This window comes from Nycticebus coucang, chromosome 2 (genome assembly GCF_027406575.1).
Source record: "Nycticebus coucang isolate mNycCou1 chromosome 2, mNycCou1.pri, whole genome shotgun sequence".
Lineage (NCBI taxonomy): Eukaryota > Metazoa > Chordata > Mammalia > Primates > Lorisidae > Nycticebus > Nycticebus coucang.
The window spans coordinates 45212347-45229989 of NC_069781.1; the positions used below are offsets into that span (position 1 = coordinate 45212347).

At 39.1% G+C, this 17643-nt stretch overlaps 1 protein-coding gene across 5 annotated transcripts in view; it reads left to right on the forward strand.

The window, feature by feature from the left end:
• The window catches only part of UBAP2 (ubiquitin associated protein 2), a 122285-nt gene that overhangs the window by 51012 nt on the left and 53630 nt on the right, over nucleotides 1–17643 (forward strand). For all 5 annotated transcript variants that reach the window (XR_008375651.1, XM_053570416.1, XM_053570445.1 and 2 more), the window contains 5 exons: nucleotides 644–754; nucleotides 5546–5699; nucleotides 6936–7013; nucleotides 13413–13467; nucleotides 15077–15180. Coding sequence is in view for 4 of the 5 variants with exons in the window: in XM_053570416.1 (XP_053426391.1) it covers nucleotides 644–754; nucleotides 5546–5699; nucleotides 6936–7013; nucleotides 13413–13467; nucleotides 15077–15180 (502 nt within the window). In the remaining variant the exon portion in view is untranslated. The remainder of the gene's footprint in view (nucleotides 1–643; nucleotides 755–5545; nucleotides 5700–6935; nucleotides 7014–13412; nucleotides 13468–15076; nucleotides 15181–17643) is intronic.

A 17643-nucleotide genomic window follows, 5' to 3' on the forward strand; every position in this document is an offset into this window, starting at 1 on the left:
AAGTTTGAACAGTCAGATACCTCATTCTGGGTATTCTAAGAATGTTGGTGTATGTATGTATGTGGTGCTAATTAATAATGTTACTTGGTTGACTTGGAGAGGGATTGATTTGTAGTGCGACACTGCCAGTGTTTTATTTTTTTTGGAGATAGAGTCTCAGTCTGTTGCCCCAGTCTACAGTGCCATGGCATCAGCCTAGCTCACTGCAGTCTCAAACTTCTGGGTTCAAGTGATTCTCCTCCTTCAGCCTCCTGAGTGTCTGGGGCTATAGGCACCAACCACAACACCTAGTTAATTTTTCTATTTTTAGTAGAGACAGGGTCTCCTTTGGCTCGGGCTGGTTTTGAACTCCTGATCTCACACGTTATCTTCCTGCTTCAGACTCCCAGAGTGCTAGGATTGCTTTAGACTTCCAGAGTGCTGTGAGCCACTGGGCCCAGCCTGATGTTGCTATTATTAATGAAGGAACATGGAGTGTTCCCCACAATTCCATATAAATGTATTCTCATTGTAAACTCAATCTGGAAAAGGCTATCCTCATGTAGATGGATTACATAATTTGGATATTTTTATGGACAAATTTCAAATTAATGTCAAGGGTCTTTTTTTGCTCCCCTTAACCATTTTGTGGTATGTTTAATAGCTCATGGAAGTGACGGGGAAAAATCAGGACGAATGCATAGTGGCCCTACATGACTGTAATGGAGATGTGAATAAAGCCATCAATATATTGCTGGAAGGGAATTCAGACACAGTAAGTATTAATTGGTTTGCTTTGCTAAGATTTGTCTTCAGTTTCATAACACATTTTCAGCTTAACCTTGGTTGGGGATGGTGGTGGAGGGTATTGGGCGTAGCATTCCATATTTGTCTTAAGTTACAGAAAGACCACCATCCTGATATGATTGTTCGTTATGTGTGGTTCCTTCATGAAGTCAGAATAGGAAGACTCAAAAGAGAACTTGGTGATTCACTCTTACCTTACACATTTTCCAAAATTCTGTGGGCCTGTGGATATTTTCCCTACCTGCAAAGCATCTTTTGGCTCCACTCCTTATGTTTCTTCATCTGAATTATCATCTCCATATATCTCTAGACTAACAGAAAACCAGTATTTGCTGGTGTGCCTATTTGCTTATGTATGAATATTGTATACTCATTGTCATGACAGTTTGTCATACATACACACACACACATACATATATACATACATACACACACACACACACATATTAAGAGTATATAAGGCCAGGCACAGTGGCTTACAACTTTAATGCTAGCACTCTGGGAGGCCGAGGCAGGTGGATAGCCTGAGCAAGAGTGAGATGCTGTCTCTACTAATAAAAAGAAAAACTGTGAGCCGTGACCCCATGGCACTCTACTGAGGGTGATGTAGTGAGACTCTATCTCAAAAAAAAAAAAAAAAAAAAAAATTAAAAGAGTTAGCTGTATCCCTGCTACTAGGGAGGCTAACACAGGAGGATCACTCAAGCACAAGAGTTTGAGGTTGCTGTGAGGTACATTCATACCACTGTACTCTAGCCCCAGTGGAGGAAGACATTGTCTCAAATTTCAGATTAGATAATAACAAAGATTCACCTAGATGAATCATCTACACAAAGATGAATGTGTAAATGCCTTCTTTGTAGTAGGGACAGGTAGTATAGAAATGAGTTCCTGTGAGAAACTGAAAACTAAAATGAGTATGTTTTCAGTTGGTGTGCCAAATTAATTTTTGTAGTTATAAATATATAAATTTTTATAGTTATATAACTTTTGTAGTTATAATATAAATTTTTGTAGTTATAAATATAATATAAATTTGGTAGCTAATTCTGAAATTATTTCACTGTTTGAGTGTAGCAGTATCTGTAGGTAAAATGCCATACAGGAGAACACCAATCCACCTGATTAACCACCAAATATATGAATTTGTTGGGAAAACATGTTAAATGATTTTAAGCTCAAATTTTGAATAGTTTTTGTTTGCGGACTTGGATTATGTTTCCTAGATTTTATAAAATAATGGAGAATGTCTTTACCTAATTGCTGATGGGTGGATGCAACATGGAAATGACTCAGTTATTTTTAAAGTGAACTGAAAACCTTAACTACCCTCTTTATAAAAACTAAAAAAATTAATGTGAATGAATAAAATATTTTCAAGTTGTTAACTGGAGGGGGTCTTTTCTTTTTAAGGTAGAGATAAGTCTAGATATTATTTTCTGTTACCTTTCCTTTAGCTGCATCAGATTTCATTCCTATTTTGTGATCTGTTAAGTGAAGTTCTTTTTTAGAGACAGTCTCACTTTGTCACCCCTAGTAGAGTGCTGTGGCATCACAGCTCACAGCAACCACAATACCTGTCTATTTTTTTGTTGCAGTTTGGCTGGGGCTGGGTTTGAACCTACCACTCTCGGTATATGGGGCCGGCGCCCTACTCACTGAGCCACAGGTGCTACCCTGTTGAGTGAAGTTTTAAGTGTTACTTTGTTTGTTTGTTTGTTGGAGACAGTCTCACTCATTTGCCCAGTTTAGAGTCCTGTAGCATCAGCCTAGCTCACAGCAACCTCAAACTCTTGAGTTCAAGTGGTCCTCCTGCCTCAGCCTCTGGAGTAGTAGCTGGGACCACAGGTACCTGACAGAATGCCCAGATCATTTTCCTGTTTTTTAGTAGAGACAGGGTCTCATTTGTTCTCAGACTGATCTCGAACTCCTGAGCTCAAGCAATCCATCCACTTCAGCCTCCCAGACTGCTAGGATTCCAGGCATTTGCCTTTGCACCTGACCCTGGGATTAATTTTTCCAGGACCTCTGGGATTTACTTCTTTTCTTGGCCACCTAAGAAGGTCTGGATTCTATTTTCCATAGTTATCTAGTTTATTCATATTAGTAATAAACTGAGATTGTACACTATGAAAATTTTTTCTCTGGAATAAATATGCTTTTTTAATTAGAAAAGTCAGAAAAATAAAACAATGAAATCAATGAAACAATCTCACTTAGATGATGTTTATACACAGGTTCCTTTGTGAACAAAAAGATGTAATCCTGTTCTATACACTATTTGTTGGTAGCTTGCTGTTTTTATACAAGTACCTGTATAACTGGTTAAATTGGTACATACTGCTCTTTTTTTTTTTTTTTTTTTTTTGAGACAGAGTTTCACTTTATCGCCCACTGTAGAGTGCTATCGTGTCACAGTAAACTTCAACTCCTGGGTTTAGGCAATTCTCTTGCCTCAGCTTCCCGAGTAGCTGGGACTATAGGCTCCTGCCATGATGCCCAGCTATTTTTTATTGCAGTTTGGCTGGGGCCGCGTTCAAACCTACTGCCCTTGGTATATGGGGCCAGTGCCCTACCCACTGATTCAGAGGTGCCGCCCCATACTGCTTCATTTATGGATGTACTAGAGTAGATGTTCTTCTTAGATATTTTGGGAATTCTCCTATCCCCTTTACACTGACCATTTTGTTTGTACTTAAATGTTTCCATAATCATTAGATTATATTCATTGAATATAGACTAAAAATATCATTCCTGGGTCAAAGAGTATATACTAATGAAAATTTAGATGCTATTGTTAGGTAGCCTTCTAGGGAGGTTACAGTAGGTACATACTCACCAAAACTGTATGAGAATATCTATCCGATTGTTCACCTTAACTATCAAGTGTCAGTATTTAGTCTTTATCAAATCTTAGAGGTGGAAAATAACTTATTTTAATATGCATTTTTTAAACATCCATTTTATATCTAAGTAAGTATGTGAATTCAATAGTGGTTTGGAGAAGTCTACAAATTCCATTAAAAGCGTTTTGAAGCTGGCTTCCAGTGTTCTGGAAACAATTCATTTCTATTACTTGCATTATTTATTTATTTATTTAGACAGAGTCTTGCTACGTCGCCCTTGATAGAGTGTTGTGGCGTCACAGCTCACAGCAACTCAAATTCTTGGACTTAAGCAATTCTCTTATCTCGGTCTCCCAAGTAGTTGGAACTACAGGTACCTGCCACAACGCCTGGCTGTTTTTTTAGTTGTTGTTGTTGCTGTTGTTATTGTTGTTTATTAGGCCCAGGCCAGGTTCTAACCCACCAGCCCTAGGGTATATGGCTGGCGCCCTAACCACTAAGCTACGGGCCCTGAGTCTATCACTTGCATTTTAGTTTATTGATTTCAATTGTTTGTTTATTTTGGGTATACAATGTTAATTATTTTCTTTTTTGCTTTAAGGTTTTTTAGATCTTAATTTAATTTCAGGATCGAACAACTTCAAATCTCTTATGAAAAAAGGTAGATGATTGTGGGAAAGCAAAGAAACACTGTTGGGCCAATTTTAGGGTATTCCTGTAATATATCCTCCCTGATATTCTTACATTCACTTATATTCAATAAAGTAGTATGTCATTTTTATTTTTAGCAGTTTTTATACAGTAGAATCTCTGTAAGTTGATCTGTAAGGGACTGTAACAAACTGATCAATATACGGAGGTGGTCAACATAAGGAACTAGGCCTACTGTACTGGTATGTACATGTGGTACATGTCCAGTCTACAAAAATTAAGTAAACTTAAAGAGGTGGTCAGTGTAGGGAGGTGGTCAGCTATGGACGGTTCTACTGTATTCATATGATTGGATTTGGTATCAGCATTAGATTTGGGATGGGGAAAGGTAATATAAATTATTTGATTTCTCACTGGAATGATTTTTTTGAGAGTGAAACTTTGGGTATTTGCTTTATAGAAAAACAAAGCCAATCTAAAATTTTACTTTTCTACCATTAATTTTATTTTATTTTTATTTATTTATTTATTTTTCATTTATTTTTATTTTAGATGATGACTTTTGTATAATTGAATATGCAGAGTTGTATTTCTGGAGCTTTTGGGGCATCATTCTAAGTAATTTTGTAGATTTGAATTACTCTATGCATTAGTGGGTGAACATACTACAGGGGTAAGAGGGGTGGCATGTAAAAGGAGTTGGAGAAATGACATTTCCCTTATAATCTGCATAGAAGAGGGCTCTGCTAGCAAAACATACAGTATATTGCAGAGCAGCTAATAGGTCTAATTAGTTAGCAGTAGGAGCTTAGCAAGAGTTTCGACATCTTTGTCATCAAGAACTATATGAAAGGGCGGCGCCTGTGGCTCAGTCAGTAAGGCGCCGGCCCCATATACCGTGGGTGGCAGGTTCAAACCCAGCCCCGGCTGAACTGCAACCAAAAAATAGCCGGGTGTTGTGGCGGGCGCCTGTAGTCCCAGCTACTCGGGAGGCTGAGGCAAGAGAATCGCTTCAGCCCAGGAGTTGGAGGTTGCTGTGAGCTGTGTGATGCCACGGCACTCTGCCAAGGGCCATAGAGTGAGACTCTGTCTCTACAAAAAAAAACAAACAAACAAACAAAAAGAACTATATGAAAAAGAATTAAAATGACAGGTGAGCAGCAAGCTGTGGGTAGTTGGATTCAAAAGATACATGCATGTACCCTTGATGATTGTATACACTTTGAATGGCAACTCTGAGTAACAGTTATCCTCTTTGGTAGACTTCATGGGAGACAGTAGGAGGAAAGAAGAGGAATTTTGGAAAAGAAAATTCAGAAAACAAAGAGAATAGAGAGAAGAGGAGTGAGAGAGAAGCAAGTCGTGCCGGTGGAAATAGCAACCGCAAAGGAAGAGGTGGCAATCGTGGCAGAGAGTGTAAGTGCAAGCTTTTCTCCTCAACTTTTTCTTAGGAGTTTTCATACAATATGAAACTTTGAAGACTAGTCCAAAGAAGTCTCATAAATCCAATTCTGTGCAAAAGTTGTTCTATAGGTAGTACTAGTAATGAACTGCAACTGAGTAGTTCCTTAGAGCTTCTGACGCAATTTCATATCAGCACTGATTTGGGTTGTAGGTGGCTAATTGCGTAGTGTGTCTTAAGACTGATTTCTTCTATGGATCAAGTGCATTTTCTAATTTTAAAGGGTGGTATGTGTGTATGTGTGTGTTGTGGGTTCATTGAAAGCTGTACCTGTTTTGATTTTTCTCATTTATGGATTCTTATGGAAAGTTCAGTAAGCAAGATTTTCTCAGTACTTTCCATTAGATCCAGGTTTGGGCACTATTTACTAGAAGACATCACTGCCTGCTGAGGAATTACATCAAAGTAGCTAAGTTATGAATCGAATAAATACTTGATATATCTCTTTAGAGATTTTTGCTAGCTCATTTTTTCCCACTGTTATTTACTGAGTGCATGCAATGTACTGGGAACTCTCATAGGCATACAGCGAAACAGATAAAAGTCTTTGCCCTCCATAACACTTTTTAATAAAGGGAATGGGATGTAACAGGACAAAAGAGAAGTAATATATTTTATATTAACATAATATTTTAATAATGTTATATATAAAGTATGCTATGGGAAAAACAAACGCAGACAGATGAGAATTATGGGCCTATATGTTTGACAGATTTAAGTGGATTACCAAGAAAAGCCTTTTCTGACAACACATGTGAGCTAAGCCCTAAAAGCCGTGAGGGGCAAGACAATATTACATTGAATCATTAATTTAATGCTAACATAGGGAGGAAGAAAAGAAAAGACTGTGTTGGCATTTTCTGGACAGTATTCTAGCAAAACTTACCTCTCATACTTTTAAGTTTTCCAAGGACTTAGTGTTTCTTTTGTATTACTAGTTTGCCATTGTGTGCCTTTCTAGGCTTTGAACTTAATTAACGAGCAAATTCTGTGCAGTATTACATAGTTGCATTAAGAAAGTGCTTTTTTGAATTAAAAACTTAACTTTTGGAGAAGGCATATCAATTTGAAATTTAACTTTTTGGTTTTTTTTTTTGTCATTTATTTCTTCCTTTTAATAGGCTGGTAAAGATATGTATAGGAGGTTTAGAAATGATAAAAAGATTTTTCTGCTCTTTTTTCTCTCTTAGTTAAAGGTGAAGAAAATGGAATTGATAGCAATCAAGGAGACAAACCTTCAGACCATGGCAAGCGAGTCCGAGGTAGAGGTAAGCCAGAATAAGAAGGAATGACATGCTTTGGATCAAAGGGAAGAAACAGGCGGTTGTTTTGCTGGGCTCTTGACTCAGAATTGCAGTATGCTGTGAAAGAAAAATTGGTTTTCTAAAATCTAACCATTTGCTTCCTGATGGCTGTGCAGGAACTGTTTAGATTATGTACTTTTGATGAATCCTCTTGGTTGTTTTCTGATGAGCTAAGAAATGGCTTTTTTTTTTTTTTTTTTTTGTTGCTGTTGTTGTAGAGACAGAGTCTCAGTTAATCGCCCTTGGTAGAGTGCTGTGGCGTCACAGCAACCTCCAACTCTTGGGCTTAGGCGATTCTCTTGCCTTACCCTCCTGAGTAGCTGGGACTATAGGCTCTCGCCACAACGCCCGGCTATTTTTTTTGTTGCAGTTTGGCCAGGGCTGGGTTCGAACCTCCCACTCTTGGTATATGGGGCCAGTGCCCTACCCACTGAGCCATAGGCGCCACCCCAAAAAGTGATCAAGTTCACGTATGTTAGGCCAAGTGTGATGGCTTACACTTATAATCCTAGCACTTTGGTAGCCTGAGGTGTGAGAATTACTTGAGGACAGGAGTTTGAGACCAGCCTGACCAACCTGATCTCTAAAATAAAAATAAAAAAAAAAATTAGCCTGGCATTGTGTTGTTGCACTCCTGTAGTCCCAGCTCCTGAGGAGGGTCAGGTAGGAGGATCTCTTGAGCCAAGGTCTTTGAGGTTATAGTGAGCAATAATGGCAACGCTATACTCTAGCATGGGGAACAACAGAGTGAGACCCTGTCTAAAAACTAAATAAATAAAATCACCTATGTTGGACTTTGCAGATATGTTTTACCTGCATGTTAAGTGTTTTTTTTTTTTTTTTTTTCTCCAGTTTTTGGCTGAGGCTGGGCTTGAACCCGCCACCTCCGGCATATGGGGCTGGTGCCCTACTCCTTAACATTTTTCTTAATATTTTAATTGATAAATTATAGACAATATTGTACTTAGAATACAGTGTAATTCTTTACACCTTAATTGAAAAATACTTTATTGCTTAAAAAATGCTAATGATTAGCAGAGACTTGAATGATTATCTCATTGCTGCTATGGAGGGTCTTGCCTTGATATTTAATGGCTATTGACTGATAAGGATGGTGGATGCTGAAGGTTGGGGTGGCTATGGAAATGAAAAGCAGATTTTTCTGCCTTTCGTTTTACCTCTTGGAGGTGAAGAAAAGGGAATTAATTAATTTTTCCATTATAATCTTTTTGTTTATCTATACAACAGTGTACATAGAGGGTACATCTGATTTTTTTACATACACAGATAATATTTAATGATCATGTCAGGGTTTTAAGGGTATGTTTCACTACAAGCATGTATTTTTCTGTCTTGAGAACGTAGAAACTTATAGCTACTTTGAAATGTACAATAAGTTGTTGTTAACTATAGTCACCTTACTCTACTGTCAAACATTAGAACTTAGAATAACTGTATATTTGTACCCGTTAACCAACCTCTCTACTCCCCTACTGATCCCTTCCTTCTGCCCCCACCTCTCACCACCTTCCCAGCCTCTGGTAACTATCATTCTACTCTTTACTTCCATGAGATCAACTTTTCAAGCTCCTACATATTAATGAGTACATGTGGTAATTTGTCTTTCTGTGAATTATAGGGGATGGCTGGTTAGAGAAAAAATACATGTGGGAGTTAGGATGAGTAGTGATAGAACTTCGAGTAGAGTTGATATATTTACTTTGGTTTTATTTGGGCAAATGAAACCAAAATAAATATAACTTGAGAGGGCATGTAAGATCACTATAGAGATTTTTTTTTTTTTTTTTTTTTTTTTTTTTTGAGACAGTTTTACTTTGTCACCCTGGTAGAGTTCTGTGGTGTCACACCTCACAGCAACCTCAGACTCTTAGGTTTAAGCAATTCTCTTGTGTTAGCCTCCCAACAGGCACCCGCCACAACACCTGGCTATTTTTGTATTTATTTATCTTTTGAGACATAGTCTCAATCTGTTGCCCTGGGTAGAGTGCTATGGTGTCACAGCTCACAGCAACCTCAAACTCTTGGGCTCAAGTGATTCTCTTGCCTCAGCCTCCTGAGTAGCTGGGACTACATGCGCCTGCCACATTGCCCAGCTGTTTTTATAGACGGGTTCTCATTCTTGCTCAGGCTGGTGTGGAACTCCTAAACTCAGGCAATCCACCCACTTTGGCCTCCTAGAGTGCTAGGATTACAGGCATGAGCAATCGTGCCCAGCTTCCAACTATTTCTAAAGACAGGTTCTTGCTCTTGCTTGGGCTGGTCTTGAACTTCTTACTTAGCTCGTTGATCTACCAGCCTTGGGCTCCCAGAATGCTGGGATTAATAGACGTGAGCCCCTGAGTCCAGAGTATTGGCAAAAGTTTTAGTTGTCAAGGTTTATCAAGTATAGTTCCTGGTGATTTAGCTATGAGAAACCTTGGTTCCATAAAAGTGAAGAAAAACAACCATAGTCTTTTTTTCCTTTTCTTTTTTTTTTTTTTTTTTGAGACAGAGCCTCAAGCTATCGCCCTGGGTAGTGTGCCATGACATCACAGCTTACAGCAACCTCCAACTCCTGGGCTTAAGCGAATCTCTTGCCTCAGCCTCCCGAGTAGCTGGGACTACAGGCGCTCACCACAATGCCTGGCTTTTTTTTTTGTTGTAGTTGTCATTGTTTGGTAGGCCTGGACCGGATTTGAACCCACCAGCTCTAGTGTATGTGACTGGCACCTTAGCTGCTTGAGCTACAGGCGCCACCAACAACCATAGTCTTAATGATTCTGTGCTTTTTTTTGAGACAGTCTCACTTTATTGCTCTCAGAGTGTGGTGGTATCACAGCTCACACCAACCTCCAAGTCTTGGGCTTAAGCGATTCTCTTGCCTCAGTCTCCCGAGTAGCTGGGACTACAGGCACCCGCCACAACGCCCGGCTATTTTTTTTTTTTTTTTGGTTGCAGTTGTCGTTGTGTTAGCTGGCCCCAGGCCGGGTTCGAATCTGCCAGCCTTGGTGAATGTGGCTAGCGCTATAACCACTGTGCTATGGGAGTGGAGCCTATCCTACTGCTTTAAAAGAGAAAAACGTAAATATGAACTCACCTGATGACTTTAGTATCTATTTTAGGTTACATTAAATAATTAACGTGTTTTGGGCGGCGCCTCTGTCTCAGTGGGTAGGGCGCCAGCCCCATATGCCGAGGGTGGCGGGTTCAAACCCGGCCCTAGCCAAACTGCAAAAAAAAAAACCCCAAATTTAACATGTTTTGTTTTTTCATTTATAAACAAGAAAGCATCATATTGGACCTTCATAGGCTCACAAAGGTTTTTAAAATAGTGAAAAAGAAATAGATTTTTTTTTTTTTTTACCTCCTTGTAAAGTAAGCAGAGTTCCTCATTTATGCAGAAATGCCCACTTCTTTTTTTTTTTTTTGTAGAGACAGAGTCTCACTGTACTGCCCTCGGGTAGAGTGCCGTGGCATCACACGGCTCATAGCAACCTCTAACTCTTGGGCTTACGCGATTCTCTTGCCTCAGCCTCCCGAGCAGCTGGGACTACAGATGCCCGCCACAGCGCCCGGCTATTTTTTTGTTGCAGTTTGGCCGGGGCTGGGTTTGAACCCGCCACCCTCGGCATATGGGGCCGGCGCCCTACTCACTGAGCCACAGGCGCCGCCCAAGAAGTGCCCACTTCTGTAGGTACACATTTTGTCCCCTATCAAACCTCTAAATAATGATACTTTGGTGTTTAGTATGTTTAAGAAAAAAATTACAGAAAATGTTTTAAAGTTGTGGTAAAATATACATATGATAGGGTTTGCCATTTTATTTATTTATTTATTTTTTTTGAGACAGAATCTCAAGCTGTTGCCCTGGGTAGAGTGCTGTAACATCACAGCTCACAGCGACCTCCAACTCTTGGACTTAAGCAGTTCTCTTGCCTCAGCTTCCCAAGTAGCTGGGGCTACAGGCGCCCCCACCCCCCAACCCCCACAATGCCCGGCTATTTTTCGGTTGTAGTTGCCATTGTTTTTTTAGCTGGTCTGGGCCTGGTTCAAACCAGTCAGCCTCAGTGTATGTAGCCGGCGCCCTACCCACTGAGTTACAGGTGTCGCTGAGTTTACCGTTTTAATTGTACAGTTCAGTGGTATTAAGTAAATTCATATTGCTGTATTTGTCATCACCACTGTCCATCTTAAGAACTTACTTTCATATTGTTAAACTGAAATTCTTTAAACAGTAACCTGCCCTTCTTTCCTCTCCTTAGTGTCTGGCAACATGATTCTACTTTCTCACTCTGAATTTGTCTACTGTAGGTACCTTTTGTGGCTGACTTATTTTGCTAAGGGTAATGTCCACAAGGTTCATCCATGTACGTAGGTCAGAATTTCTTTTTAAGGATGAATAATATTATCCATTGTATGTATATATTACATTTTGTTTATCTTTTCATCTTTCAATGAAAACATCCAACTCTTGGTTATTGTTGTGTGTTTTGTGTTTCTGGATGTTTTTATTTATTTGTTTGTTTTTATTTTTTGAGATAGTCTCATTCTGTTGCCCGGCCTAGAGTGCTATAACATCATAGCTCACAACAACCTCATATTCCTAGGCTCAAGCAATCCTGCCCCAGCCTCCTGAGTAGCTGGGATTATGGGTAACTGCCACATGTCTGGCTAATTTTTCTCTGTTTCATAGAGACAAGGTCTTGCTTTTGCTCAGGGTGGTCTTGATCTCCTGAGCTTAGGCATTCCTCTCACCTCGGCCTCCAGGAATATAGGCGTGAGCTCTCTCACCTGCCTCACTTCTTGGTTATTGTGAATAATACTGTTATGAACATGAGTATACAAGTTCTGCTTTGAGACCTTGCCTTCATTGTTTATATGGATATTACACAGAATCAGAATTGCTTGATACATGATCATTGTATTTTCTTTTTTTTTTTTGAGACAGAGCCTCAAGCTGTCACCCTGCATAGAGTGCCTTGGCATCATGGTTCACAGTAACTTCCAACTCCTGGGCTCAAGCCATTTTCCTGCCTCTGCCTCCCAAGTAGCTGGGACTACAGGCACCTGCCACAGTGCCCAGCTATTTTTTGGTTGTAGCCCTCATTGTAGTTTGGCGGGCCTGTGCTGGATTCGAATCCGTCAACTCAGGTGTATGTGGCTGGCGCTTTAACTGCTTGAGCCACAGGCGTTTTAACTGCTTGAGCCACAGGTATTTTCTTCAGGGACTACCATATTTTTATCAAGAGCAGCTCTACAGTTTTACATTTCTACTAGAATGAGGGTGTTCTCTTCATTTTCCCTAACGCTTTCTGGCTTTCTTTTTATTATGTATTGATAGTACTTTCCTGGTGGGTGTGAGATGGTATTGTGGATTGCTTTGCGTTTCCTTAGTGCTCAGTGAGATGTGGAGAATCTTTTAATGTATTTCTTTGCTATTTGTGTATCTTCTTTGGAATGTCTAAGTGCTTTGTTTTTAAATCAGGTTCTTTATTTGTTGTTGAGTTTTTAGGAATTCCTTATAGATTCCAGATGTTACTATGTGATCAGTTATATGATTTGCAGGTATTTTTTCCCATTGTATGGATTGCCTTTTTACTATGTTGCTAGTGTCTTCTTATACACGAAAATTTTTAATTTTCATAAAGTCCAGTTTATGTGTTTTTCTTTTTTTTTTTGTATGCCTTTGTGGTCATATCCACAAAATCCTTGCTAAATCCACATTGACAGATCCAGTAGTATGAGAGAGTTACCCCGTGATTTCCTGTAACAGTTTTCATAGCAAACTCTTAAGCTTGCTCTGTCATCCTCAGTTTAGAAAGTAGAGAGTGCTAAACAAAGTTTTCTCTAACCACTTGCGTGTTCTCATTCCTGCCATCATTTTGGTCATTGATCAAAATGCAGGTGTTAAAAACAGTTTTAACAGTGCCTGCAACTTACTGCTGTTTCTTTCTTTCTGGTTCTCATTTCATTTAATAGTAGTGGCTTATGAGGTCATGGTGTTTGCTCTACTTGATTTTTTTTTTTTCCTTTTTTCTTTGTGAAACTCTAAGTCAAATGCTATATCTGTTTTTAAAAGATGCAGACTTAGAATATAATTTGCCAATTTTAAACTGTTGAATACCTCAAATATTATGAAAGCAAAGTTTAATTATTTTCTAGCCTTTGAAATCATTAACTGGGCGAGTAGTTTCATCAGCAAGGATGAACAAATTAGGTGTCCTAGATTGGAATGTTGGCGCTGCTAGGCACAATGATAATATTGTTTGGGTAATGGGTATAGGATGAAGAAGTTGAAAGAAGTCTAATTGTGTAGAACTTACATATTATTTTTGTGCTTTTGTTGTGTTTGTTTTTTTAAAGGATTTGGACGTGGCAGAGGGAGAGGGGCAGGAAGGTTCTCAACCCATGGCATAGGGTAAGTCACAGCCATCCAATTTCCTGTAATTATTTTCTTCTCTCTTGTTGTTATTCTAGTTTATTCTATCCTATACCTAATATATTTATCCTGGTGAGTCAGGTGTTCTCTACACTTTAAAAGATTTTACTAACAAGTGAAATAGCATAAATAAAATTGATCTTTCAGTAAGCTTTGGATCATGGTTTTTAGCCTTGGCATTATTGAGATTTTGGATTTGATAATAGTTCAGAGGGGTGGTGGGATGTCTTGTACCTTATAGGATGTTTAGCAGCATTTCTGTTCTTGTCTTACTAGATGCAAGTAGCACCTCACCCAATATTGAGGCAACCAAAAGCTTACAGATATAATGGGTGTTGGTGTGTAGGTGCACATAATTACCCTTATTTGAAAACCATTGCATAATTTTTTTGGTGAGTCTAGGAATTCTCTGTTGAATGCTAAATAAATGCAATGTATATTTATGTAAAAGTGATAATTTTTTTCCTGATTCGTAATGGTAAGTGATGAACTCAATCAGTAGTTTATTCCCCATTTCTGGGTGTCCTTTTCATCTTGTCATTTCTAAAATATGAGCTTCCCACTGGATTAGAAAAGGTTAAGTTTCGGGCGGTGCCTGTGGCTCAAGGAGTAGGGCGCCGGTCCCATATGCCGGAGGTGCAGGTTCAAACCCAGCCCCGGCCAAAAAAAAAAAAAAAAAAAAGTTAAGTTTCTAAAACATTTTATGGAAGCCAGGAAAATCCTTTTGTTTCTTCAGAGCTTCAGGGCAGCACTCTTATTGTCAGTGCCTTATGGAGATTATGCTACCTGCTACCTACCATCTCTTTTCTGCCTAGCTTCTTGTGGAAAAAGTAGGGAAGAAAACACTGAGAAAACTGGCCTCTACACCATTAGCTTTAAGCTGTGTTTTTGGTTTTTCTGTTTACTTCATATTTGTTTTTGAAAATTTTAAAGATAGTATTTATTTAGGCCGATGTTAGACCTCTGAATTGTGATTCCTTACGGTTGCTCAGTTTAGGATTTTAATAAAAAGAGGTGCTAAACAAAATATTTTCTTCTTAACTATATTCAGCGTTTCTGTACATAAAGGAACATGTGAGTCTTTTGTAAAATGTTCAAGCCAGATGAGTTCTGACATGGAAAGGAAAGACTCGTTGCCTATTTATGCCTTAGTTTCCTGGTAGAGCCCTTTTTCTGTCTTGAAGGATTCTAGGATTCCATGTCTGCTTTATGATGCAGAGGATAGCACTTAAGGAAAATAAGGCCATCGTAATAAAAGAGAATAAAGTGAACGTTGTAGTCCCAGCTACTCAGGAGGCTGAGGCAAGAGGATTGCTTGAGCCCAAGAGTTTGAGGTTACTGTGAGCTATGATGCCACAGCACTCTACCCAGGGTAGCAGAGTGAGACTCTATCTCAAAAAAAAAAGAGTATAGATTGTCCCAAGGCAACCTCTAGCTTTTTAGATCTGCTGCATCCTAATGGAAGGAGAATAAACCATGACTAGTAAAGGGGACTGGGCTTGTTTAGGGGAATGTCAGATAACAGTTAATTTTGTGACTTTGGTGCTTACTTCATTTTTATTTATTCTTTCCGTATTTCAAATTCAAGTACATTTAATCCTGCGGACTATTCAGATCCTCCATCTACAGATGGGTGTGGGACAACACTAGTACTTTGGGAACCTGTGCAGAATGGTGCAGATGAAGGAACTGGTAAGTATTCTGTTTTTGTCAGATGGATTTAAAGTGTTTGAGCTTTTAAAAGTTTTTTGTTTTGTTCTTGTACAAAAATTATGTTAAAATGGATGGAGAACAATGAAAAACAGGCTACTGTTCTACCCTGGAAATTGTTCTCAATTGGTTCTTACCTCTGTCACTTAGAGACATCATTGAAGATGAGGGATTTTTTTTTCCCCCCTTGTATGTTCTGAGATAGAGGCTGTATAAAATAGCCTGCATAAATCCATACACTCCATTTGCAGAGTGTCACAGATACATAGAATTCCACAGGAGAAGATGTTTTACTAACAATATTTACCATTGCTAGTGGGGGATGCTAAAATTTGGCCAAGTAATTAATGTAAGATGATGGGTGAACAAAGAATGGGTTTGAGAAAAATAGCTTCTGCAGCTTTTTCTATATCCTCCTGTTGGGGAATTCTTTATTTTCTGAATTCATGTATAAATATTTGTTCATTTACATATAGTTATTCAGAGGGCTTATTCATGGTACTATAAACTAGCTTTTGAGATTTTGAAACTTTAACTTATTTTTTAAAATTTTGTTTTGTTTTTTGAGATAGGATCTTTAATTCTGTTGCTCAGGCTAGGGGGTAGCAGCAGCATCATAGGCTGCAAACTCCAACTCCTGGCCTCAAGTGATCTTCCTGCCGCATGCTCTTAAACTTCTGTGGCTATAGGCACATACCATTCTACCTGGCTAAGTTTTCTATTTTTTTGTAGAGACAGGGTCTGTGTCTTGCTGTGGCTAGTCTCGAACTGTTGGACTCAAGTAGTCCTCCCACCTTGGCCTCCCCGAGTGCTAGGAGTATAGGTGTGAGCCACCATGTCCAGCTGTAAAGCATAATTTGACACACTGAAGTATATCCTGAAATACAGAAGTATATAACTCAGTAAATTATCAAAAAGTAAACATCCATGTAATATCAACACTGTCCCAGAATTACAATTAATGAACTCTAAATAGAGAAACTGTAGAGAACATCAAAAGAAGTTACAGGTAGTCCCTGAATAGGCACTACTCTGTCTTTTTTTTTTTTTTTTTTTTTGGACAGAGTCTGAGTATGTTGCCCTGCATAGAGTGCTGTGGTGTCACAGCTCAAAAGAACTTCAAACTCTTGGGCTTAGGCAATTTTCATGCCTCAGCTTCCCAAGTAGCTGGGACTACAGGTGCCTGCCACAATGCCTGGCTATTTTTTTTAATTGCAGTTGTCATTGTTGGTTAGCTGGCCTGGGCCCGGTTCAAACCCTCCAGCCCAGGTGTACGTGGCTGGCACCCTAACCACTGAGCTATGGGCGCCAGAGCCAACACAACTCACTCTTAATAATTGCTTTCACACCAGGAATATATAAAAGTTCCTGTTATTTCACATTCCTTACTAGAAATTGGTATTGTCAGTTTTCTTTAAAGCCATTTTATTAGGTGAACCGGCCAGGCATGGTGGCTCCTCATGCCTGTTACTGTAACATTCTTAAGGCCAAGAGTTCAAGACTAGCCTGAAGAAAAGTGAGATCTGCAACTGTACAGAAAGAAAAATTAGCCAGGTGTGGTGGCATGTGCCTGTAGTGCTAGCTATCCTTACACATTATAGGGGAAAAACATATAAACATTTTAATTTTTAATTTTTTAATTTTTTGAGACATAGTCTTATTTTGTCACTTTCAGTAGAGTGCTGTAGCATCTCAGTTCACAGCAGCCTCAAACTCTTGGGCTCAAGTAATTTTCTTGCCTCAGCCTTCTGAGTAGCTGGGACTACAGGGGCCCGCCACAGCACTGGACTATTTTTTAGAGATGGGGTCTCATTTTGTTCAGGCTAGTCTCAAACTGGTGAGCTCAAGCAATCCACCCACCTCGGCCTCACAGAGTGCTAGAATTACAGGTGTGAGCCACCGTGCCCAGCCATATAAACATATAAATTTTATTAAATGAGTGTTATTCACCATTAAACAGAATTAAGGAGTAAATCCATGTGATCATTTCAATAAAGGAGAACATTTAACAAAATACAATATGCGTTCATGATTTTTTTTTCTTTTTATTTTCTTTTTTGAATACAAAGAAAGTCTCACTATTGCCCAGGCTAGATTGCTATTGCATCATCCCACCTTATAGCAACCTCAAACTTCTGGGTGCAAGCAACCCTCCTTCATTTGACTCCCAAGTAATTGAGACTAATAGGTGCCTACCATAATACCCCACTGATTTTTCTGTTTTTAGTTGAGGTGGAGGTCTTGCACTTGCTCAGACTGATCTTGAACACTATAGCTCAAGCAATTCCATCTCTTTTAGCCTCCCAGAGTGTTAGCATTACAGGTGTGAGCCATAACACTTCGCCTCCATTCGTGACTTCTAAACATATCTGGTAATCAAGAATATAGGGAAATTTCCTGAATTAGAAAAAGGATATCTACAAAACTTAGGACAACTATTAAAAT